This window comes from Anabrus simplex, chromosome 4, assembly GCF_040414725.1.
Source record: "Anabrus simplex isolate iqAnaSimp1 chromosome 4, ASM4041472v1, whole genome shotgun sequence".
Classification (NCBI taxonomy): Eukaryota; Metazoa; Arthropoda; class Insecta; order Orthoptera; family Tettigoniidae; genus Anabrus; species Anabrus simplex.
In genome coordinates, this window is record NC_090268.1 from 103,332,294 (window position 1) to 103,359,671 (window position 27,378).

Genomic DNA, 27,378 nt, shown 5'->3' on the forward strand with positions numbered 1-27,378 from the left:
CTGTGGAAAAGAGGCAAGGCGATGCTGGCACCATGAACTAGACTTCTCCTTTATTTGGGAAACCATGGGAAACTATTTTCAGGGCTGCCGACCATGCTGTTTGAACCCACCATCTCTTGAATGAATGCTCACAGCTACGTGACCCAAATCAAGTAACCAATTTGGTCAGTACCAGTTAATATTAATGTTGAAACTGTTATACTGGTGCAGGTTTTGAGGAATGATGTCAACTGAGAAGCTTTTATATTGTTTTTTTTTTAAGGGAAAGTGCTTTATTATAACAGAAAAAGTTATTGCAAGTGAACACAGATTAATTTTATAATTAGTATGCAATCATAAACATTTTATCAACGCAGTTAGAGGAGAAAATATAGACTAAAAGACTCTGAAAATCTACATCGGCTATTAAACGTTCACAAACAACTGTAATGTTTTACATAATTTCTATTGCTGGTATGTTTGATAAACCTGACTGGTTATACAGTTATGATACCAAAAATGCTCTGTTTTATTTTCTATGTGTTTTGATAAATTTGGTGCCAGCAATGATTGGAGAATGGATTTTTCCTTCACTTAGGTGAGGCATATATTTCAGTTTTGAACAGTATAATATTTAAAGTATTTGTCAACTCAAATGGCATCGTAGTTTGACTACCTCTTAGCATTAATTAAAAGAAATAAGTTTCATAATGATAGATCCGTATTGAACTGTGATTACAATAGAGTAAAATAATATATTATTATTGGTCCACCTTTTCAATACAAAATGAAAATTACATAGGGACTAGTTTCGACCTAGTAATAGGTCATCATCAGCCTGAAGTAAATTAAAGCGTAAATATCGAAGAAAACATAAACAATGTAAACACAAGTACAGTCTTTTTAAAGGTACATACCATGTGGGAAGTTGAGTAGAGATATGTTAAAAATAATAACTCTTCCAATTGACGATCCACTGAGCAGAAGTTATGTAAAGTTCGGTGCGCCGTATATTATAAAAGACCACTGTGCACTAAATGATGTAATAAAGAAGAATAGTAGGTTGAATGCTGGCTTCTTCTTAGCTGTTGTATATTTGAAGAAGATTACGTCATATTTTATAAGGTATTGATAGACGTCAAAATACATGGATGTTGAAAAGCCTTTCCACATTTTGACGTCTATCAATACCTTATAAAATACGACGTAATCTTCTTCAAATATACAACAGCTAAGAAGAAGCCAGCATTCAACCTACTATTCTTCTTTATTACATCATTTAGTGCACAGTGGTCTTTTATAATATACGGCGCACCGAACTTTACATAACTTCCGCTCAGTGCATCGTCAATTGGAAGAGTTATTATTTTTAATATATCTCTACTCAACTTCCCACATGGTATGTACCTTTAAAAAGACTGTACTTGTGTTTACATTGTTTATGTTTTCTTCGATATTTACGCTTTAATTTACTTCAGGCTGATGATGACCTATTACTAGGTCGAAACTAGTCCCTATGTAATTTTCATTTTGTATTGAAAAGGTGGACCAATAATAATATATTATTTTACTCTATTGTACCTCTTAGCATAGTAGTACCTTTTGTGCATTTTTGTGAAAGTCCATAGTGTAAATTGAAAATATGCAAACCCGTACATGCCAAGCCACTGGCCACTATGATTATCTACAGTATATCTGGTACACTTCTACTACATCCTTTACTTGTATATACAGGAAGTATATTTTAAGATTTTGCACTTCTGGTTACAAGCCGTGGGAATCCCCAAGCCAGCGCTATGTTGCTTGTGTCCAGCTTGGCCTGATAAGAAGTGCTGACAGCTGACGCAGCAGATACCTAACTTCCTTGCTCAGTTCGCTAGTAACTATTGGACTTTTTAAGGTGCATTATAAGGTTATTATAGAGATGTCAAATACACTACAGCACATAGAATATTTTTGGTCAAGTGTTATTTGCACAAGATGAAGAAAACAGTTAAAAGGTGCCTTCAAAAAATTCCGTAGACAGTTTCTTGGTTTGGTGCAACAACTCGTTCACATGTGTCATAGGACTGGTTCTGTAACTAATAATAAAAGACAGGGAAGGAGAACAGCTCTCGAACAGGAGGGGTTAGAAGATATACGGCCAAGATGCAAGTCAGTCCACGTAAGTCGGTTTGGAGAGTAACTCAGGAAACTAGTATTTCACATTCGTCAGCACGTAATGCAACAATATGATTACATTTATGATCTTATAGGTCTAATTCAGTCTGTAACATACCGCCTACAGATTTCATTGCAAGAATACGATTTTGCATTTGGCTAATAAATAGTGTTCACGACAGTATTGTGGATCCGAACTTTATTACTTTAATTTTTTACATTAATTAATTCATTTTTTGGGGTTCGTTTCAGCTTACTAGGGACCACGGGGCTCGTCTTAACTCTTAACTAAGGTCTTCTGCTTTTTCTTGGCCCAGTATGGTTTCATTTTCTGGCTATGTGCCTGCTTCCTTCCATCAGTTCACTTAGGTCTGGTGGTCCCTGTACTCTTTTTGCTAGTGAGGGACAGTGGAAAGACTCCCTGTAGGAAGGTCTGTCAGTACTGAGATAGGTTCTCCATGGTCTCTAATGGAATCTGCAGTTCCTCTAGGTCTGATTTTACTGAGGTGATCCACTTGGTCTTGGAAGCCTTTCCCCTACTTGTCACTGTGAGGATTCTGTTGGTGAGCCTGCAGGGTTTCAGGCGGCTCATGTGCCTGTAGAAAGTCAGTCGCCTTTCCCTCGTACATGTGACTATGTCTTCCTGATATTCGTAAAGCTCGTTGTTGTGCCTGATCCCGTAGGTGACATCCTCCTCTCTTATGAGTTCTAGTATCCTCCTCAAGATCTTCCTAGTTCTAGATCTAGTTTCTTGAGTGGGCCCTTTTGATTCAACAACAGGCACTCAGAGGCATACAGTACAGAGGGTCTTACTACAGAGTTGTAGAGCTTCAACTTTAGGTTCTTGGAGAGGTACTTGGAGGTGTACATGCTTTTACAGGAATGATAGGCTCTCTCTAACTTGGTACACCTGGTGTCTATGGCCAAACTTTCACCCTCGCTTATTACTGAGATCCATTCTTCTAAATACTAGACTGCAGGAACTTTACTAATGGTGTTGTTTCCTAGTGGGATTGTAGAAGGAGCCTGCTTTATATTAGTGATAAACTCAGTCTTCTGTAGGTTGACCTTCAAACCAGTTTTTTCTGCAATACTGTAGAGGCTCTGTAGTTGGTGAGTAGCTTCTTCCATGCTATTGGCAAGTAGGGTGAGATCATCAGCAAAGGGTAGACTGGGTACACCAAGGTTGTCTTTCTTGTACCCAAGCTTCAGTCCTGCTTCTGATGGCAATGTGGCAGTCCATTCCCTGATGATCTTCTCTAGTACACAGTTGAGGGACCATCTCCCTGTCCGACTCCTGTCTGGATGAGAAAGCTCTCAGAGAGCTCACCCTCTTAACTTGACTTTGGAAGTGGTGTTCTTCAAGGTAGCTTGGACCAGTCTGGTGGCCTTCTTATCTAATTAATTAATTTTTCCTGAGCATGTCTATAACTGGTGAATTCAGTTTCATTCAGTTTCTACAGGCATAATCACGCCACTTGAGACGATTACAGTTGCTTGCCACTGCAGGCATTGCACTCACTGTTTCCGCTTCCCTGTGCTTCTATTCCTCAGTACTCCGCTACAAAGTCTTGAATTATACTTCCTGTATTTCTCCACTTCTTTCAGGAACAGTACTAGTTTTCTTCATTTCAAGTCAAAAGGTCACGTATACTTAAAACAAATCTGTTGTTCCTTTTTTAACAGAATTGTTAATATAATGATCCTATCATTTAGATTACCTTTCCCACATATTTCTGCATATTCTTCCTTAACATCATATAGTCTACCCCTTAGTCCTGTTTCCTGATACCAGGCTAATTTTAACCATTTTGATGTCATTCAAAAACTCTGGCTGAGTTGATTCCAGGAAAAGTCTTAATGTGACAGGAAAAGTGGAAAAAACCTAACTCCTTAACCATCAAAGATATCAAGTTATGTCACAACTTTAACACGTAAATTTCTTCAGATTATCCCAGTTATTTCTAGGGTTGCTGGAGCCACCCAAGCTCATTTTGGGTTTGACCAGGGGTTTGCAGGCAGATGCCCTTCCTGACACCACATGATTCTTACTTTTTGAGATTTTTTCACTATGTCTCAAGCTCTCTAGGATACAGAGTAAACAGAAATAATGCTGATTTTTAATCAAGGACCCATAATAGTTACATAGAAAGTCTAACATTAAGAGATACAAGGAGGCAAACACTCCAATAAAAATAATTTACTATCATAAATTGAAATTCAAGTTCAAATTTCTATACTGAAGAACTACATATACCTGTTCAACAGGATAGGTGTACAGTTGAGCACACAGAACAAAACACAGCCAGTCATCATGTGCTGCACACTCTTTCATTAAGCCTTCAGGCAGTCCTAGTTTATGAATTCTTGCAAACTTCACAGCTAGGTCCCATTGCAACAGTGCATTAATCATGTCCTTTGTTGATTCACTGCTGCCATGTTCCTTGTAAATACATCCTTGTAGGAGAGCTTCTTGTAGTAAGAGTAACAGTTCAGATGCCCCATGAAAATTGCCTTGCATAAGGTCAAATGTAAGTCTGCCTGTAGAAAAATATGTAGGCTTATTATACAGTGCAGCTCAACTACAGACAACTTATTACAAATATGGAGAAAAACATCCAATATACTTTAATAGAGACAAAAAATATTCAGAAAATATTTAGACAAGAGTCTTTATACTGTACATAGGTTGTTTCATTAGTTTTGAAGTAATAATCAACACAAAAAAAGAAAATCATTAACTATGGTTGTTTCATTATCGTAAGCTATGATTTTCATAATGATCTGTATTGAAAGGGTACTAGTTTTGACCTCCATTGCGGTAATCTTCAGCCATGACAACCATAAAATTGACTAGTCAAAGATATGAATATATACACTAAATGAGTATTAGAAACTGATTCTGTTATAAGAACTTGAAGACTAAAATTCACAATCTTAATCACAACACATCATCTACTTGAAACAACAGAACACCATTTTTAACACTCATTTACTGTATATATTTATGTCTTTGACGAGTCAATTTTATGGTTCTCAAGGCTGAAGATGATCTCAATGGAGATCGAAACTAGTACCATAATGTTTTAAGTACTGTATTTACTATTCATCAAAGGTGTATTGAATATGTGGAACCCTTTTTTTTTTTCTCTTACAATTGGTTTTTCATTAGTCATGGCAATCAGGTTATATCTTCCGAACATGGTGAAATGTAGTTAAATCCAGTATACACATTTGAAAACTTGTGTAGCATTCTACTTGTGTAGCATTCTACTGAATGTCACCAAACGATGCTGCCTTTATGCACTGGCAAGTAGTTAATAATGCACAAAATATAGGTGTGCTATGGCCATGTACCCAGATCAGAACCGAGTAAAACTGAACAGCAGTCATATGTGAAAATTGCTGTTCTCCATGGCATTAATGCAAATACCTAATATCCATGCATATCCATATGTTGCTGGAGGTGTGACCAGTCTTAAGGAAAATAATGGATAAGAACATCACTGTGACATACGAGGTTTTGTTTCTTCAACAACAATATACACATTGCTAGAAAAAAATATGCAGCACCTTGTACAATTCTTTCAATTTATTCCATACTATACCTACATGTAATATAGGTGAATCCATCCACTATCTAAAGGCTAAGCCTTGTCGCTGCAGCCACATCCCACGGTCTTCAGAAGTCCTTTTCATCGGACATAGGAAGCAAAACCCAGCTGAGTGATTATGTTCTTAACGTAATAGGTGAATGGCAGCATAATATAAGCACAGGGAGCAAAGTATTAAAGAATGGTTGTCTAGGTATAAAAAAAAAACAAGGCAAAGCCATCTCTGTACATGCCATGAAGGCCACTGCTTGGGGTGAAAGGTAAATGTCTCCAGTCTCCATAACATCGCACAAAGCGAGACACAGTGGTTTACTCTTTCTTCGGCCATCTTCGTCCCCAGTTTATTCAATATTAATATTTAATTGATCACTGCTACCAACACTGAAGCTCCATCAATGCACCATTTACTGTATCTGAAGTAACTCTCCAATAGAATCCTCCAGCACCTCAAAAGCTTGTGATACAACCTCTCAGAAGAGAGTCAGACTGTACAGAAGAAAAAATGTTCATGTTCTGATGACATGGTGCTTGCCTGTACTGTAATGTTATACCACACTGAGCCTTCCTAAAATACCCATCCTAGTACAGAGCTCAAGAAAAAAGAGCCTATGAGTAATAATGATATTAAGTCTGAGAGAGTGAATTATGTTGTATATAAAAACCAAACCCCATGGCGTAACAGCCCCAAAGGACCATGGCCTACCAAGCGACCGCTGCTCAGCCCGAGGGCCTGCAGATTATGAGATGCCGTGTGGTCAGCACAACGAATCCTCTTGACCGTTGTTCTTGGCTTTCTAGACCAGGGTCGCCATCTCACCGCCAGATAACTCCTCAATTTTAATCACGCAGGCTGAGTGGACCTCGAACCAGCCCTCAGATCCAGGTAAAAATTGCTGACCTGGCAGGCAATCGAACCCAGAGCCTCCCGGTAAAAGGCAGGCATGCTACCCCTACACCAAGGGGCCGGTGGATCATGTTGAAAGCACATTAAAATTAGTGAACACTTCAAGGGCAGCAGAAAAATGCTGGGGATGTACCCTAATTACTGATGCTACCTTACGAATCATAGCCTTTTCCTAGCCTTGCATTGTCAAAAAACTTTGATGTGTTAGTGCGGCGAAAAAAAAACTAGCAGAAAACATTTCAAGGAGTAGACCTCTCTTTTTCAGGGGAGGGTGAATAAATACACACAAAATTATTTTTCAAATGTAGTTAGTTCTCAAAATTATACATTTCCATTATTAAACCATACATTACAAAAACATTACCTATTTTGTCCCTGTGGAGTTTGTGAGAGTAAGCATTGCCTTGAGTCTTCTCATCAAGGTATTTCAGCACTTTATTGGCAGCAGCGACATTAACTCTCACAGCTTCAGAGTTTTGGCCAAGCATTTCAATGAAGGCAATACAAGAAGATTTAATGCCAGGATCATCAAAATATTTTAGAGCCAACCCATGAGCAAAATTACATGCTCTTTTAACCCTGAAAGTAGATAACTATGATTTACCAATAATTGACAAAATTATAAATATAACTTTATCTCTACACTGAAGGATAAAAAAAGTGAACACTGCATACACATCTACATTCTTTGACACAAGAATTGATCAGCCGAAGAAGATACGACTGATCATTTGTCCAATAAAAATACAGCGAAACCTCATTAGTGTGTTCCTCATTAACATGTTTTCCCGCTAAGCAAGTCCTAAATTCAAAGTCGCAATTCTCATTGTATTAAATCTATATATACCGGTATAGAAATATCTCACTTATTGTGTCACGAATTTTTGCTATTACCATTTAGTATGATCACATTTTTTCTATCCCTGAAAATGTTATTTATCATCCCTTGTGAATGAAATGTGATTTTAACTCGAGGAGGAGCTATCGCCACAGTTGCGTGATTATAGGAAAAGGCCTTGAATTCATCAACTTCACAGAATAAATTGCACCTTTGGGGAGCAAGTTGTTAGCCTCAAGAATGTTCAGTTTTGCTTGCCAGTTAGCAGCAAGATTGCTGAATAACACAGTGAGCCTATTTGTGCTTGTATTTTGCATTCCATTCAGAAGTTAGAAATTTAGTGTTGAGTGGTACAGTAAAGTGTAGTGAATATTTGCCATGTGATACAGTAGCCTATATCTGGATTAAGAACATAATCATGTGAAAATGACTAGTGTGGTGAATACCCTATTTGAGGACAGCCTAGTTATGGATACCGAAAAATCGTGAAATTCCTTGCTAATGAAGACAAAATTAAAATCTGTCAGAAAGTGGACTGGCGTCCAAATCTTAAAGCGTGCAGAGGTCACAAACGTTGCACTTACACTTTTGAGTTTTGACTCGAGCACTCGAGTTTGTCGAAGTTTATCCCAAATGGCGGCCTAAGTCATTCCTCCTGGTTGCACATGGTTGAGTGTAACCTCCAATTCACTGTCTAAGAGTGTGATCTGCAATAATACTCTGATAATGTTATTGGCCCCTGTGCACGTTTTCACACATTTCAGTGTACTTGTTATAAAAGCCCCAGCGGAAAAGGTTTTCATAATTGTTCTCTCGTGTTTTTCACACCTTTTAATACTTTCCTTTCATTATAGTTTTCACTGCACTTGCAGATACATGACGTAAAATGTCCTCATGTTGGAAAAAAAAAATCTAGTGTTTTAATTTGTATATTTAGTAATACTTTTTCTCGCTTAACACGTTCTGTTTTGTTGTTCCCTGCAGAAACGTTTTAACAAAGTTTTACTGTACTATGTATAAAGTTAACAACAGCAACAACAACAACAACAACGGTATGGCCTTGGTTACTGTGTTGTGAACATTTTCATTTCATGCCATTTAGGCTGTCTGCTTTGATGTTTTTTTATTCTACCAGACGGGGGAGAACTTAACTGGGCTGAGTTATAATGAATTTTGTCAGGTAAACACCAAATGTGTTGCCAGATACCTTTTCATGTCACTATCATACAGCATGAAGTGTCAAATGTATTTTTTTCTGCCCTTTAAAAGTATGATTTTCTCTGCTAGGCTTGAACGTGCGATCTTGGGATCACGAGGTTGGCCCTCCACTACTGATCCACAGAGGGAGGATATTAATAAATTGTCTGGTAATAAGTACTTCCTAATTTTTTTAAAGTGACTATTAAAAGAAGGGTATCCTTCGTTATAGGGCCAATCAATTCCTGTGTCCAATTCAGTCATTTACATACTCCAGATTGGAATAAAAGGCTATAAAGGTATATTTCACATAGATAAGATAGAGAAATAATCAGGATACAGAGTCTTACCTTCAATTCAATTCAATTCAATTCAATTCAATTCAATTCAATTCAATTCAATTCCATTCAATTCAATTCAAATCAAATCAAATCAAATCAAATCAAATCAAATCAAATCAAATCAAAAATCAAAAATCAAAAATCAAATCAAATCAAATCAAATCAAATCAAATCAAATCAAATCAAATCAAGGTCAAATCAAATCAAATCAAATCAAATCAAATCAAATCAAATCAAATCAAATCAAATCAAATCAAATCAAATCAAATCAAAATCTCTTTATTTGCAAATGAGGTGTCTACCTTGGTGGCAAATGGTACACTAAAATACATTATTGTCAAGCACTAAATATTAAATTAACAAGAGACGAAGAAAATTTTCCTAGAATACAATATTACACAATTTATGCTAATAATTTTTTGTATTAAAAACACACATATCATCCTTAATAAATTTATACTGTTTACAAAATTCTACTTATAATATCTTACAAACATAGTCAACTCATATACAGTATGTGAAATTACTTCTAATAATACTATACAACTTGTATAAGATTAAAATTAACATTGAATTTATTTACATATTTATATTTTACCCATTTTGGAACCTACGTAGCATAACGACCTGCTGCGTCTTAACCAGAGCCCCCTTTTGCCACCACTTTTCAGAGTTCCTGAAGGGCCTTCACAGCTACCGTAGCGGTCCCAGGGCCCTCGAAGTCCCCACTGTACTTCACCCCTATAGGCAGCCCCTACTTGGGCTGTCCAAACTCCATAGACGAGGGGATGGAATTAATTTAATCACACACATTTTTTTATTTACAATATCCTGCACTGGTCGAATGCCCTCTAACATTTCATTTATTTTCTCTGTTGTTGTTTATTCTCTTCTTGAATACCTGTACAGATTTTGGAAAAGGATCAAACACTACCCCTGGTAAACTGTTCCACTCCTTCACGCCCTTCCCAATGAACGAAAATTTACCTCAATCGCTTCTGCTAAAATTCCTTCTAATTTTGTACTTGTGGTCAGTTCTACCAATATAATTATTTTCCAAATGAAGCCTCTCAGTCATTCTAAAATAAAAGTATTCTTGTTGAGACCAAAGATTCATAATTAATTTAATTCACTTTGATGTAATTTCAGTTGTGATTTGTTCTTTTATATTACTACTACTAAAGTTTGCAGCAGCTCTCCAAAGGTTCCAGTTTTGTGCCATTCTCTTCAGTTCTATGTAAGATTGGCATCCCAGCTCCTCCACCAGTTAACCAATATATTCCAATCTAGGCTTTCCTCTATAATTTCTTCCTTCCACAGAGCCCTCTAGGATGAAGGCTAGTAACCTCTCATGTCTGATTATATGTCCAATCCATGTATTTCTTCTTTTCTTCATATTCATTGACAAGCTCAGAGTTTCTCCAACTCTTTCAATTACTTCCTCATTAGTAACTCTGTCTGTCAAAGGAATTTTCAGTATTTGTCTATAGCACCATTGTTCAAAGGCTTCTACCCTCTTCCTCTCTGTCACCCCTAGCATCGAGGTCTCACTTCCATACAGATGTCTTAACTAATTTAAGCTGATATTTCTATTGAAAGCTATCTTTGCCTGGTTAATTCTGCTGACCAGATCTCTCTTACTTCAGTTGTCAGGTGTTATTTTGCTTCCTAAGTAAGAAAACTCTTCAACTTTACTGAGCTGCTTCCCACGCAGAGTTATCTTTATTTTTCTTTGTTGCTTACTTATCACCACTACCTTTGTTTTGTCTGAATTTACACATCAAAGTTAAAAGTAAGTAATAGAAAGAAAAGTGTTGTGAATGACATATTATGTAAGTTTCATTTTCAAATACATTTGTTGTGATTTTGAACAGGCACACCGAGTTTCTTTATCTCTGGCCTACACAATGAGTGTTTATGTCAATCCTCCTGATGAAGTAGGAAGCAGAAATGAGCTCATACAGAACTGAGAAGATGTGGGTGTAGAAGAACTGGAATTGCTAAGGAGAGAGCCATCTGTATGAAAATAAAGTTGGAATTCAAGAGGACAAACAGGGGCAAGTATTCATTCATAGGAAGAGTAATTAAGGATTGGAATAATTGGAGGGTCTGATGCCATAGTGAACCAAGTCCATTTTCGCAAGTTTTTAACCGGAAGGAAATTTAAACAGTAAAAAGGATCATTAAACGTGTGCCACGATGAACCAAGTTATTTTGTACACATGGAGGTAGGAAACGGGAAATTTTGTTGTGGTGCATGGAGAAATTGTTATTTTTTACAGTTAGCAGAGTGAACCATGTACGAGAAAAAATGGCGTACATAGTCCACATGTGTCGTAGACTCTCGATTGGAAACGGTGAAAAGTGTGATGATGGTGATGATTAGTTAAATTTGTGTGATGCATCAAGTGATGAATATGTTCCAGAGACAGAAGCCGAAAGCAGTGAAGGTACAATATTTTGTAATGTTTAAGTTGGTTCAGTTGCATGTTAGCAGTGCTACTTACTCCACATGCCACAGTGAACCACATGAGGACCATCGAATTACAGGGCACTCCGGTGACACATAAAGTAATTAGAATACAGTACTGTATGTTTACTCTGCTTACCTATAGAGTGTACCACGCAGCACTTTCACAACTTAAGTGCGGGAGAATACGTTTTAAAAGCTGGTTCACTTTGGCAAAATAATAATTGTGAATTAAAATTATTATGAACCAAGTGGTTTTGAATGAATGAACGAGTGAATGAATTAATTATCTAAGTAGGTTCTCATAAATTTGTTAATTCCATTTTACAGACAGAGAAGCAGAACCTGAACCTATAGAGAAACGTAGGAAGAGACATGGTGCTAAATGAGAGGCATGGAAGAAAAATATTCGCAAGAAGCGATGTAATAGTGGTAAATCTTACATATCTGTCGAAGGCAAGATGGTGGAAGTAAAGCACTTCAGGGAGTTCACCTTAAATGCAGGAGTAAGTGCCATTTAAATGTAGATGTAGACGGCAAGAAGAAATTCTACCATTCATTTTGGGTAAATGGTACATTTGGATCCCAAAAAGCAGCAATTGCTCATTCAGTTAAATGTCTTCCAAAAACTACCAATAAGGGACAGGGAAATGATACGAAACACAAGAGAGAATTCTTCCGTCAGTACTTCATTCCTTCTAGGAGCGGGGATGTAAGAGTCTGCAAGGAGATGTTCCAAATACTAAGAAAAGACAGTGCTCGCATACACAGGGCATTACAGAAAATGGCACGGGGTGACAATATTGACAGAAGAGGACGTCACACACCCTCCAATAAACTTTTGACGGATCGGATGAAATATGTTGAACATTACACTTCTTCTTTTCCAGCATATTCAAGCCACTACTGCCATTTGGATAATCATTCAAATAAGAAAATCTTAAGCCATACTCTCAATTTGAGTATCATGTATAGACTGTATAAAGAGACAATGCAAAATCAACAAAGTGACAATAATAAAAATTTGCGCAGTGAAATAGTCAATGTATGAGAAATTTTTTTATACAAAGTTTAATCTACAGTTTAAGCCACCGCCTAAGGATATCTGCAAGAAGTGTGACATTTTGGCACTAAAACCAGGGCAGCCAAAATGGAACCAGATAGTCAAGAGAAAACTGCTCATGTCTCCTTTCTCAAAACTGAAACTGAACTCCATCACAGAAAAGTTGAGTTAGCACGTGCAACATTGGTGAATGACAAGAAGGCTGCAGTAGAGGGTAAATGCTTAATGTTAACGTTCGATATGCAGAAGGTTTTCCAACTGCCAAATATTCCTACAGTGAAGTGTACTACAAACGTCAACTATCCTGCTACAATTTAGGAATATACAACTGTGCGACCTCAAAAGGGACAATGCATTTATGGCATGAGGATCTTGCTGGTCGTGGTCCAGATGAGATTGGTTCTTGTTTGCTCAAGTTTTTGAGAGTTTACCCTGCTGTTGCAAGCTTATACTGTGGTCCAATTCATGTGGGGGCCAAAACAGAAACATTAAGTTAGTAGCACTTTTAATGCACTTAGTTTCAGATCCCACTGTTCCCTAAATGAAATCATTCATAAGTATGCCAGTCCAGGGCACAGTTACCTCCCAAATGACACTGATTTCAGTCACGTTGAGAAAAAAAATGAGGAAAAAGCGGCATCTTTTTACTCTTGATGAGACTGGAAATAGTAAGAAGAAAGCCTTTGATGTTATCATGATGACAAGGTCTTATTTTGTTAGTTCTGATAGAATCTCACGTGCGATCACAAACCGGAAATGGCATGATGATCACAGTTTCATGGATGGACATAAGAGTATTAAGGGTTTCAAAAGAGAGACCTTTTGTCATGGAGTACAAATACAGCCACAATGAAGACGTCCAGTTTCACGAAGTCAGCTTTGCAAAATGCATGAATGGAACTCTAAAACCACTGCATAAAATAGTACTACAGCCGAGTTATCCCAAGCCTATTAAAGATAGTAAGAAGAAGGATTTTATCAATTTGATGCAATTTGTTCCATCAGTCCACTAAGCGTTCTATTATAAAATCATACAGGCTACTCAGAGCACCATGGAAACCCCTGCACAGATTCCAGGTGAGATCAGCACTTCATAGAGGAGCACCGCAGACACAGATACTCATGGCATGCAAATAGAGAACATTCCGAAGGACCTAGAACAGAGTGAGTTGTCTTGGGACAGTGAAGTATATGAAAAAGGGGAAAATAACATGGGTGATCAATCTATGTGAGGCTGAAAGTGGTTACCTCAAATATTTATCAGCTAAATATGTTTATATTTTTCAAGTTTTATGAAGCATTGAGTGATATGGTAGTCAGGGTCAACAGCAAGGATAGGGTAATGCTAACAGACAATTTCAATGCGAGAGTTGGAAATGGAACTGAACAATATGAAAGAGTGATTGCTAAAATTTGGGGAAGTTAATAGGAATGGGAAGCGTAAGGTTTCCATTGTAAATTAGACATTAATTTTATTGGTACTGTGATCTGAACCAACTTTGGATTTTATTTTTGTCTTTGAAAGTTATTGTGTGCCAGACTGAACTAAGTTAAACAATGTTTAATTTCTTGAAAATAAGGAAGAAGAATGATGTTAATATCATAATGGTAGTGTATTTTACAATTAAGTGTTTCATTTCAACAAAACTTTCTCATATTATTCAATTATTATTATTATTATTATTATTATTATTATTATTATTATTATTATTATTATTATTATTACTACCACTATTATTATTATTATTATTATTATTATTATTATTATTATTATTATTATTACTACCACTATTATTATTATTATTATTATTATTATTATTATTATTATTATTATTATTATTATTATTATTATTATTGTACCGGGAGTTACACCTCTACGCCACACATTTAAATCTTGTGCCTAAAAGAACTCCTCTTCTGGAGAAATCTTGAACTGGAAACTACACCCACTTAAACCGTTACTCAGAAGATGTCACTACAGAAAACTAATGAAATTTTGTTATTTTGAAGTTTCATGTACTGTATGAAATTCTACATGTTTTGTTTACCATTTATCAAGAATTTGGGACTTTCTTCAACAGAGGTCACTGCTAAAAATCTATGATCATGCACCCTGGTGCGAAGTGGAAGAACTTTGATTTGAAGAAGTTTTGAATTCCTTCCTTTTTTTTTTTTTAACTAAATTATGTTCATTCATTTTTGGGTTGGCAATATTGATCCTTTTTTCCGCCTGTTTGAATTTAGCCAATCATGAATTTCTGTAATTAATTTTCCGCCTATCACAGGCTTCTTCCTCGATTCTGAGTGTCACTTTTGATGTTAACCAATAAAGTGAGAGGGTGTGGCTGGTTTATTCATGAAAGGTCTCGAACTTTCCCTGAGGGTTTATAAACTGAGGATTTTCACGTCACTTGGCCATTTAATCATCATCTAACTTAGTGTGTGTGTTAAACGGGAGGCGCTTCTTTCATCAGGCAGCAGTTCTTCAGCAAGGTAATGGCCAATTAACATCTTTATTTCTTGCTAGCTCTACAGTTCAACCCGAGGGAGAGGTCCGAAACCTCAACTATGTAACCTACTTTTCTGTAAATGTAACTTCTATCGGCTTTCGTAATAACTTCATAAAACTTTAACTGTAAATCAGGGATAGAAAGTGATATACCCTCTCGAGCTCCCCTTTATATTGGCTTAAGGTGACTATGTTTTGTAAATGGTTCTCTTCCTTTCCGTAATGTATTAAATTTTCTTTCGTATAAGAGTCACCTCCATAGTTTGGGAATAGCCCCTGTTTCATCGGCCTAGTGACCCTTAGGTTTTTAGAATGCATATTTAGGAGTGCAAGAACACGCCTCCATTCAATTTGTGTTTCGGGCCATTTATTTAACCTGTTCTTTTCCGCTACGGCCCGATAGGTTGGGTACTAGATACCCGTTTCAAATTTGTAAGTTGTGCCTTGATGGCAAGTGATTGTAATTTTCTGATATCGTCTTGAATAGGCTTGGAAAACAGAGAGCACATTAGCTCTTTTTCAAGTGTTGTAAAAGTGCCTCTAGGAGGCTTGATATTGTAAATTACGGAGCTAGTGCTCCATTGTATTAGAGGATTTCTGCCCTTGTAAAATTGTGCTCTTTTGTAAATTTGAGCCGAGTGCTCAAGAATTGTGAAGCAAGGGGCTGGAAGCCCTGATTACTGAACAGTCACTAAATTTTGGATTTTCTTGCTTCGTCTAAACTTTGTCATGGTACCTGATATGTCATTGTTATCTCACTAAGTGAGAATTTGTTAACTTGTTGCTTTCTGAAAATATAACTTTCCACTTCAGTTTAATTTCTTTCTTGACATAGTAGTTAGACCCATTCACCCCGGCACCTTCTTTCACCTCTGCTGGTCCACGGGTAGCTCCGTAACAATTATTATTATTATTATTATTATTATTATTATTATTATTATTATTATTATTATTGTTGTTACAGGGTTACCCATGGAATGCAGAGGTGAAAGAAGGTGCGGGCTGGAATGGGTCTAACTACAAGGCAGAAAGATGAATTAAAATTTCAATAAAAGGTTATATTTTCACAAGTAGAAAAACTTAACAAATTTCACATAGAATAACAACAACTCGACCACTATCCACTAATCAGGTACAAGATATAATTTTACAAATGAAAGCCCGAGTTTCGGGGTCTTTACAAGTTCTGGGCCTCGAGCCCCAATTACACAATCCTTGAGCTACTAGCCCAACTTTACCAAGGTACACTCATTTGTTCAAAGGGCAGAAAACCCCTTCATTCAAGGAGCACTTGCTCCCAACTTTTAACCTCAACCCTCCCAGAGGCACTTTTCAAATACAAGAAAGAGCTAACCCGCTCTCAATTTTTCAAGCCTATTAAAGGCAATACCAGACTTTTACACATGATTGCCAGCAAGGCACAACTTACAATGAAACAGGGGTATCTAGTACCCAGCCTATTGGGCCTAAATAGAAAAGTAACAGGTTAACTTAAATGGCCCTAAACGCAAAAAGAATGGAGGCGTGTATCAGCACTCCCAAATACACATTTTAAAACCTAAGAGGCACTAGGCCGATGACACAGGGGCTATTCCCAAACTAGGGAGGTGACTCGTATAAGAAAAATTTTAACACATTAAGGAAGAGTAGAAAATTGGTTATGAAAACGTAGTCACCTCAAATCAAAAAAATGAAGGGGAGCTCAAGAGGGTAAAGCACTCTCTATCCCCGTTTTACAGTTAAAGTTATGAGAAGTTTTACAAAAGTGACGGCAAATTACATGTTTCAAGATAGGTTACATAGTAAAGATTTCGGACCTTCTCCGCGGTTTAGACTGCTGAGCTAGCGAGAAATAAAGATGTTAAGTGCCCATTACCTTGTAGAAGAGCTGCTGCCGGATGAAAGAGGCGCTTCCCGCCTCCTGCTACACTTTCATACACCAGGCTAGATGTTGTTCGAGTGGCGAGGAGCCGTGAAAATCAGCAGTTTTTATACACTCAGGGAAGATTCGAGACCTTTCATGAATAATTAAGACACACCCACTCAACTTTATTGGCTGGCTAAAAGTTACACATCAAAATAGAAGAAGAAGGACACGATTGGTCAAAAATTAATTACAGAAATTCTGGATTGGCTAAGTTTAAAACTGACGGAAAGAAAAGATTTATATTGCCAACCCACAAATAAAAGAACGAAATTTAGTTATAGGAAAACTTATGAGTACAAAATATCTTCACGAAAAGTTCCTTCACTTCGCACAAGGGTGCATGATCATAGTTTTTTTTGTAGAGACATCTATAACAGAATGTCCACACTTCTTGATTAATGGAAAACAAAACTAGTTAAACTCCACACAGTATTGAAAACTTTGTAATCACAAAATTTATGGTAGAGCCATCTTCTGAGAAAACTTATAAGTTGATACAGTTGTTAAAGTTCAGAGTTTTTCCTGTAGAGGAGTACTTAATGGTGGAAAATTCAAATGTGCGGCGTTTAGGTGTACCAGCCGGTACAATTATTATTATTATTATTATTATTATTATTATTATTATTATTATTATTATTATTATTATTATTATTATCATTATTATTCGAATAACCCTTTTGAGGATACGATAAATCAACTTTGGTTACTTTTCTTTGCATTTAACTTTCTTCATTTCCAGACTTCCTTCAGTTTCTGAAAATGTTGTTCCTTTTCCTCTTGAGTCCATTTTCTTCCTGTTGTTACTTTCTTTCTCTCCTGAAATCCTGCCTTTCGATTTACTTCTCTGAAACATGTTCTGTTTTCTATTGTATCTATTTCAAATCCAGCATTTTTCATATCCTTTTCAATTTCAATGAACCACGTTGGCTTCGATTTGTAATTGTAAGTAATTGTAATTGTAAGTGTGTGTGCGCAAGTGCCTATGTGAGAGAGAAAAGAGGACTGAATTGACGAGCTAATAAGCTGCATATTGTGTGGGTATGTAACTTAAGCTTAATTAGGAAATAGTATAAGTAGTATAATTAGTAATAGGCAGCCTTAATATTATTTGTTGTATTATGGTTGAGTGTAAGAGAGGGCCGGGTGCCCTAACTTCGCCACATGAAAGAAAGAAAGAAAGAAAGAAAGAAAGACAGAAAGAAATAAATAAATAAATAAATAAATAAATAAATAAATAAATAAATAAATAAATAAATAAATAAATAAATACATAAATAAATAAATACATAAATAAATAAATAAATAAATAAATAATTAAATAAATAAATAAATAAATAAATAAATAAATAAATAAATAAATAAATAAATGTTCAATAAGTTGAAGACTTGTTTAGTTAGTCTATTGTTATTCATTCTATAAATGTGTCCAAAAAAACTTTAGTCTTCTTTTCCTCATTACAGTTGTCAGTTTTTCAATTTTTAAATATAGCTCTCTGTTTGATCACTGTCTAAATTTGACATTGCTGTTTCTTATAGGTCCCAGTATTTTTTTCAAAATTCTTCTTTCAGATTTTTCTGATTTTTTAAGATCCCCAATTCTTGTAAGTTTAAGAGTTTCTGCTGCATATAAAATTTCTGGCCAGGCCACTGTTTGATAATGTCTTACTTTCAAGTTCCAGGACAGAGATTTCTTGTTGTATATATTTTTTGTCATATGAAACATCCTTTCCATTTTGTTTACTCTTACATCTATAGCTACCTTTTCTTTCGTGTTATTTGTTATCCATTCTCCCAGGTATTTAAAGCAATCTGTCTGAGATATTATGTTATTTTTAATTGTGATATTTTGAGTGGCATTAATGATGTTTGTCATGAATGTTGTTTTTCCAAATGATATTTGCAATCATATTTTGGCCGCTTGTTTCTGTAATTCTCGTATTTGTTCTTGAGCATTATCTATTGAGTCTGTAATTAACGCCATGTCATCTGCAAAAGATAAACAATCTTATATTATTCATTTATTTTAAGATATATTATTTTTGGTTTACTTTGGCATCATTGAAGTGCAATAAAACTTTCCAGTCATACAGGCGTTGAATCAAAAGACCTGCACCTGGCGAGCCAAACATGTCCTCAGACACTTCCAGCACTAAAAGCCATACGCCATTTCATTTATATGCAAATTTCAAAATGCCCTCCGTTAGCATTGATACCTGCATCAACACAATTTCAAATTTCAAATTATTTAAGAAAAGACTAGGTAAACACGGAATCTGCCACCTGGGTGACAGCCCTAAGTGCAGCTCAGTTGTAAATAAAAAGAAATTTAAAGAAAACAGCAGTGCATTACCATGGTTGTGATACTGTAACTGTACTGAGGGGAAGTACAAAGAGACAACCATCCCCTCTAATAATGATAATATTATAACACTCCTTAAGAACATATCTTCAAATCAATATGGATTAGGAGGTGAGATCCCCCCCCCCCACACACACTCATACAAAATAAGGTACGGCCAAACAAGTTTCAGGACACATTCCTCACACATACACGGAGAAGCTATGTTACAAGGACGTGGGTCCAGAAACACTTTACTTCCACGTTAGAACTTATTTTCTACAAATAACACTTCGAACGAGAACACCGCAAACACGAAGAAATTAAGCTGCATGGTGTGAGGATGTATTTTCTATGCAAGAAGTGGCCTGTACAGTCACCGGAAGTTTAAACACAAACTGCTGTGAATTGTAGTGAAATATTAGCCAGGAAAATTGTACACTCAGAAACGATTAACTGCCACCGATATAGTACATTAAGTATGGGAAACACACAGGAACAGAATGTATCAACATACCATATGAAATGTTCAAAATGCCCTCCGTTAGCAATGATACGTGCATCAACCCGATGAGTCAGTGCATCCGGAATTCAATGCAACCAAGAATAATATTCTGTTTACGTATGTTGACAATGAAAAGTTTACTGATACCTCAAATTATTTTTGTATTATATGCAAAGAATTACGATTTTCACTATTATATTTTAAGAGGGCTATGCTTTAGAAACATTCCTGATATAATAAGGAGTAAAGCGGATAAGCTGTGGCTCATTGTTACTTGAGTTGAAATGATCTGATAAAGTCATAAACAGTTCAATTATGTTTACTGGGAAGTTAGATTATTTATTTGAAGATACAGTATACTGTACAGTACAGTATATCTACTTGTTACTGAATTTTCAGTGTTGTTGTATTCGGATCGCAAATATCTGTGTCTTCACTAGTACTGAAACCTACCCCCTATTTAGAGGCTAGCTATTATCAATGGACATCTGATGATAAGTTTTAAATACTACTTTCAGAAACTCAATGAACAGGGGACGTAACATACACAGTGGAAAATCAAGCATAAAACTTGTTGAAGTATGTATTACTTTGTTATGAAAGAATAACAGGAATTTTACTTCTTTTAGTGGAAGTTCTCTCATTTTCAGCCAAGGAATTGTAAATCGTAGCTTGCACATGTCAATCCTGTATATTTGTATATTGTAACATGAAACTTGTAATGTGTCATCTCTCTTTGAATGTGTAAATATAGGAAAATAAAACCATGACTATTACGGTAATATCGAATGCAGATTAAATCAATTATTTAGCGTATGGCTAACACATCACATTATAGACACAATAATAATAAATAATATTTACAATTTGAAGTATTTACAGGTTCAAATTATTTACATATTCAACACACAAGGGTGAGAGCAGAAAAAAGTCTCTTGGGTTTCCCTGGTAGGCAGTGAGAGGACACTGCTCCACAATTAATTAATTATATCAATAATCTTCATATTGAGGCCCGTATTGATGGATATGAGATTATTTATAAGAGTAGGAGTTTTTAATTCCAGCTAATCAATATATTAATTTGATGTAATTGTCATTAACCCATACAAGAAATTTTAGGACTAGTTTCAATCGCAAAATGATCATCTTCAGCATTTTAACAACTTAAAATCTACCCAAGAATGAGATATTGTATAGATATCTTAAACATAACATAAAATGCCCATTCAAAAAGTCAAATGGGACTATAAAAATCTTTCAAAGACTGAACACAAAGAGTCAGAAAAAAAAAGAATACACTAGTGTCCAAAAGTTAAGCATAAGCACTAAACGAGGCAATACCGCCTGATAGGAATGTTAGATGGATTGCTGAACAAACGGAAGCTGAATCACACACCATATGTCACACGACTTGTCCAAAAAAACAGTGTCAGAAAGGTTCTGATAGCTGATAGCTACCTTTGACAACAACTAACAAAACTTGGCAATGTCTTTCACAACAAAATATGCTGTTAATAGGGGGTATGGTTACCCCTAACGGCCACACATGCTTCGCAGCGACGTAGCATGCTCTCTATCAGATGGTCCAAGAGGTCTTGAGGCAGTCGATCCCATTCCTCCCAAAGGGCAATGCATAGGTCTTGGAGGGTTCTTGGTGGAGGCTGACGGGATGCAATTCGCTTCCCCAATGCATCCCAGGCACGTTCTACAGGATTCAGATCTGCAGAACTCTCTAGCCAGTCCATGCGATGAATGTCTCCCCCAGTCAGAAATTTATCCACCAGAGCAGCGTGGTGCAGTTAGGCATTATCGTCCATTAAGAGGAAGTCTGGACCAACCACACCTCTGAAGAGTCGAACAAGTGATCTCAGTACCTGATCTCTGTATCTCTGAGCGTTAACAATGTTCCTCGGACCACCCATGAATATGTGCAGGTCCATACGGCCATTCAACATGATGCAGCCTCACACCATGATGCCACCACCACCACCACCACCATACTGGTCCCGTTGCATGAAGTTCCTGTGGTTGTATTGGCTACCCGGTTCTCTCCAGATTAATGTGTGACGGGAATCATTCTGCAAACTGAAGCGGGATTCATTTGTGAAGAGCACATGCCTCCGTTCATTCATGGTCCAGTTTTGATGTTGATGGCTCCACAGTAAACAGGGCCCGTCTCGGTGCTGGACTGAGCAGGATGCACACCGCTAGACGTCGAGCAAACAGCCCTGCTGTTCTGAGTCTCTGGTACACAGTTTGCTGTGAAACAGCAACCCCTGAGACGGCTGCAAGCTCCGCCGACAATTATCTTGCAGGTGCACTCTGATTTTGTGGGGTGGTTACCCTTGGCTGACCTGGTACTGGCCTACGACTAACATCTCCTGTGTCTCGAAATCGTCTCCAAAGCCTGGAAATGACACTTTGTCGCACATTCAAGGATACGGCGACTTCGGTCTTTGTCTGGCCTGCTTCCAGGCAGCCGAGTATTCTACCCTGCAAGACGGGGTCCAAATGGCGTCATTGTGCCATTATGCTGTCACGTTGATCACGAGGCTACACTCCGCACACTGTAACAGGGCAAACACAACTGAGGGAATATGGGGCACAGGCACTGGCTGTGTTTACCTTGCGGTTACGCTGCTAGTCAAAGCACGGAACACTCCTTTCCTATACAGAGCGAACAAGTAAGGTTGGTAAGTGCATATGTCATGTGATTTTCTGTATATTTCCTGTTGCCCTGCTTACTCGTAACTTATGCTTAACGTTTGGACACTAGTGGATATAATGGGTTAAAAATTCTGAATGCTGCATGTATAGTCCATAATTATATGCTGTCTTGAATTCTTGATGCACAACTGATAAAAATTTGTGAATCTACAAGGTTGTAGTCTTCAGCGAAAGTTCACAATGACGTCCAATACTGCTGCTTTAGTCTAAAAGGGATATGCTGGTGTTGAGTAGAAATATAAAGCCACATCGATCAGGGTGTTGAACAACGTATATAATAGGATATCCCTTGATGCTCCATTGGGAGCAATGCAGTTAGCAACTCATGTCAAATTAATTTCATTAAGGTTAGTATTGACAATTATCACTATTAACAAAAATAAATACTTATAACATATAATTTACAGTATTGAATAGGTGGGCACTCCAATCTTGGTTAATAGCAGTTTACAGCTGGTATACATTGTAAGTTTACAATGCTAACAAAACAGATCTATAATGGAAATGTTTTCCTCTAAGATCTTTGGCTTTTGAGAGTGAAAAACATGTCCCTGATAGTAAAAGTAGTTGTGGAAATACAACAGAACCACACAAATTAAAACTAAGTGATTAGCAAAATAAAGAAACTGCAATCATTTAAAGGGACAAGGGCAACAGAGAATCACAAATAGTTTATAACCTCCTGCAGAGATAGTACTGTAGCACTGTAGGGAGTTTTCATGAACGTAAGTTTTAACAACCCTAATGTTTATCCTGTTTATGACTAATTTCATAATAACCCAGTATTTGTTTATCCATGGAGTGGCTACCACCTACTACCATGGATAATCAAGAGTTGACTGTATTGTGAAATAATTCTCTTTTGAAAGGCTGTCACAATGTTCTTGCAAATGCTTGTTGTACAATGCAAACCTATTTTCTATATCAAAAATAAAATATTCTGAATCACATGACATCGCTTCACTGCACAATAAAAGCTACATCACCAACTAAGAGTGTAAGGAGCTCGTGCCAGTCTATCATTGAGAATGTGCAAGAAGAAACTGAGCAATTAAACTACTATCAGAGCATGCTGACACATTAACAATTTGTGTTTCATTTCTGAGAGCAACAGTTTCATCCCACAGAAAATAGAACATGCAACAACTTTTTAATTGATGTGATTGAAAAGTTTCCAGTATGCACACTGCCATCCATTTCAGCGTTTTTTACACTGGTAAGTAAATAATTGCTCAATCAACCTGTTATTTAACCATTTATTTATTTATTTATTTGTTAGGCAATACAGTAGAAATAGGGTCAACGATCTAAACATAGCAACCATGATCACCACCACCACCTCCACCACCATCAACAAGATCATCACAGAAGAACGATTTAAAATTCTCAACTAATCTCTTTACTTACAATTTTTTGGACACTTTTCTATGAGTCTTGAACTGTTCAACAATGAACGTATTCACAGCAAAGCTGGGTCGAGCTTGTTTCAGATAATGAAGATATGTCAATTTGTTTCTGGAGCCAAATCTGTCTATCATTTTCTGGGAGGTAAAATGAGGAAAATCTTCTGCACCAACCCTGGGAAAAGAAAAATAAATCCTTCAATGTTTTCTAACAGTCAATATATTGTTTGCTATTTGCTTTACGTTGCACCAACACAGATAGGTCTTATGGCGACAATGGGATAGGAATGGGCAAGGAGTGGGAAGGAAGTGGCCATGGCCTTAATTAAGGTACACCCGCAGCATTTGCCTGGTGTAAAAATCACGGAAAACCATTTTCAGAGCTGCTGACAGTGGGGTTCGAACCCACCATTTCCTCAATGCAAGCTCACAGCTGCATGACCCTAAATGCACAGCCAACTCGTTCAGTAGTCAATAAATTACCTCATTAGAGGGAGTTATCAACTGCTTAGGCATGGCTATGCTCAGCAAATGGATCTAAGGGCAAGAACACTTGACGTCTCCGGTTTGTTACGAACACTGTTGTTAGAAATGCATTTTTATCTGATGCAGTCACAAAGTGGAAGGAGGGGTGGGTGTGTGTGTTTTTGTCTTGTGTTTTTTATATTCCTTCCTTTCTCTCAAATTGTTCCAGTGTGTTGAGGGTGTATCTACTGGGCTGATGAGGAAAATTCCCAAGTTGGTGCTGATGTCTCCATACTCATGTCTTTCATCTACTATGTGGTAGACAAATGCAAATTTTTTTAAATGATGGAGTGCCCTGTTGTGGCCTGTGTAAGTTCTTTGGAAATTCCAACCAGTTTGTGCTGTGTGCTGGGTATTGTTTCTGGGTTGAATTTTTATTTTTTTACAAGTTGCTTTACATCGCACTGACACAGATAGGTCTTATGGCGACGATGGGACAGGAAAGGGCTAGGAGTGGGAAGGAAGCAGCCGTGGACTTAATTTAGATACAGCCCCAGCATTTGCCTGGTGTGAAAATGGGAAACCACGGAAAATCATCTTCAGGGCTGCCGACAGTGGGGTTCGAACCCAATATCTCCCGAATACTGGATACTAGCTGCACTTAAGCGACTGCAGCTATCAAGCTTGGTGGGTTGAATTCTATTAGTAGTTCTAATCGCATGCTGTCTTGTATTCTAATTTCTGTGTAGCTTGAATTAGTTCCACACCAGTTATCCTTAAATCATTATAAACCAAGTCTAACCATCATCGTTTTGGTCTCCTCCTTCTCTCACCCTCCATGGCCGAGTCCATTATTGTCTTAGAAAACCCACCCTCCTCCATTTGCTTCATATGACCTAACCAAATAAGATGGTTTGTGCGTACTACTTCACCCATCATGTTCCTTCCTCACTTAGCCTTTATCTTCTCATTCCAAAACTCATCAATAGGATACCTTATTCAACCCAGCTTTCTCTCCCGTACAGCTAATTTGGTCTGAAAATGCACGAAGGCACGGATAATTTTGTCCGAGAATTTGCTTCGTTTTAACAGAATACTGCTGACCACAACGGTGAGCTCATTGCATTAGACTTCATACACCTTGATTCAATTTCACGTAGTGTAGTTCCATCCTGGGAGAATACACATCCTAAATAATTGAAATAATCCACCGGTTCAGTTCTGAATTCCCTAACAGACATTCTAAATACATTAATTTATCATAACGAAATCATGGTAAAGTTTTTCAAGGCTCTTCCCTTTTGGTTTAGTCTTGGAAATACTAATTCTCATATCATACTGGCTGCACCTGTTTTCAAGTTCCAAGACATTACATTGCAGGCTTCCAACACGTCTGCCATTAAGACCAAGTCATCAATGTAAAGCTGCTTACAACATTTCTACCCAACTGAATCCCTCCCTGCCATTTTATACGTTTCAGTAAATGATCCACGTATACTATGAACTGCCAGCACGGAGACAGATAGATTTCACCACAGATACAATGAATATGTTACTGGAAGAACTGAATGGCTTTGTGGAAAACAGGAACATCTAGACACACTCCATCCATGCAGTCGTTGACTGCGCCTAACATATCATATGGTACTATAACAATAAGTGTGAAAACACTACTGAGTATGTATGCCTACCTCTTAGTCCCATTTTCTGATGTAGGGTCAGGGATGAGGTGGGATGAAACTACACGGCATGATTTTTTTTATGACCAGATACCTTTCCTGTTGCCAACCTCAGCTCAGCAGTTAATGAAGATGAAATGAATGACGGTGAATGAAATTGGGTAAGGAGGTGGAAGAAATCGGCTGTGGCCTATGAATAGGAACTGTCTCGGCCTTTGCCTAGAAGTGAAAATGGGAAACGACAGAAAACCATTTTCAGAACAGCCAATAGTGGGGTTTGAAACCACTCGACTCTTGAATGCAGATCTTGGCTGCTCTGCTTGGTACATATAACAGATAATTAGCAAATCAAAGTTAATTTGGAGTTTAATAAACACAAGTCAGCATAATTTTATTAAATAATATCCCAATTCTCATTTTAGTCCAGTAAAATGATAATTTGGGTATGCGAAAGGTTGGGTAGTTTTGATTTTTTGATTGTTAGTGTTGAGCCTGTAATGTAAAATCCAAGTCTTTGACCTTGGCATACCACTGTGCATAGGAAAAACATCAACATCTTTTGGGTCAATCCACGTGACTCACATTGCATTTGGAGAGCTTATACTCTAAATAAAATTTACATAGCACACAAACAAGTAACTGTGTAACTTTGATTCTGTGGTTGTTAAGTACCCTATAGATTGCTTACTTGTTTTCAAGCACTTTAAGAAATATATATATTAAAATTTTCTACATTTTTTTAAAGTTCTGTGACTCATGTTACATGGGAATGACACACCATCAAGCAGTATTTTTGATTTTCACCAAACTCTGTTCTGTTAATGGTTTCATGATGATCATTTCTGAACATAGTGTACTATAGACATTAATATACAATGTCATATAAAGAAAAAACACATATTTTGAGAACAACTATATTATTGATCGATTAGTAATCGTGACTCAAGTTACTAATGAACATGACTCAAGTTACACCACTGCTATACCTATTCAGCTTTCTAGTGTCCTCTGGTATTTACAATTGTAGGTGCATTTAACTTTTTGATTAACAGTATATTAGTGCATTTTTAAAGTACATATATATATTGCCATTGATGCTTTCATGGCCCGTACTTATAGGCATACATATATTTTAACATTTTCTGCATCTTTTTAAAGTTCCCCGACTCATTTTATGCAGAGATGACACATCATCATATAGTATTTCTGCTTTTTGCTAAACTCTGGTCAGTTAATTATTTCATGATCATTTGTGGACA

At 36.9% G+C, this 27,378-nt stretch overlaps 1 protein-coding gene and 1 pseudogene across 1 annotated transcript in view; one reads left to right on the forward strand and one right to left on the reverse strand.

Moving 5' to 3' along the window:
* Positions 1-27,378, reverse strand: part of LOC136872187 (spatacsin) — a 206,301-nt gene that overhangs the window by 128,195 nt on the left and 50,728 nt on the right. Inside the window, exons 10-12 of the mRNA XM_067146023.2 lie at positions 23,980-24,150; positions 7,022-7,236; positions 4,397-4,680 (exon numbers count right to left, since the gene is read on the reverse strand). Coding sequence (XP_067002124.2) covers positions 4,397-4,680; positions 7,022-7,236; positions 23,980-24,150 — 670 coding nt within the window. The remainder of the gene's footprint in view (positions 1-4,396; positions 4,681-7,021; positions 7,237-23,979; positions 24,151-27,378) is intronic.
* LOC136872086 (uncharacterized) lies at positions 12,654-13,579 on the forward strand (annotated as a pseudogene).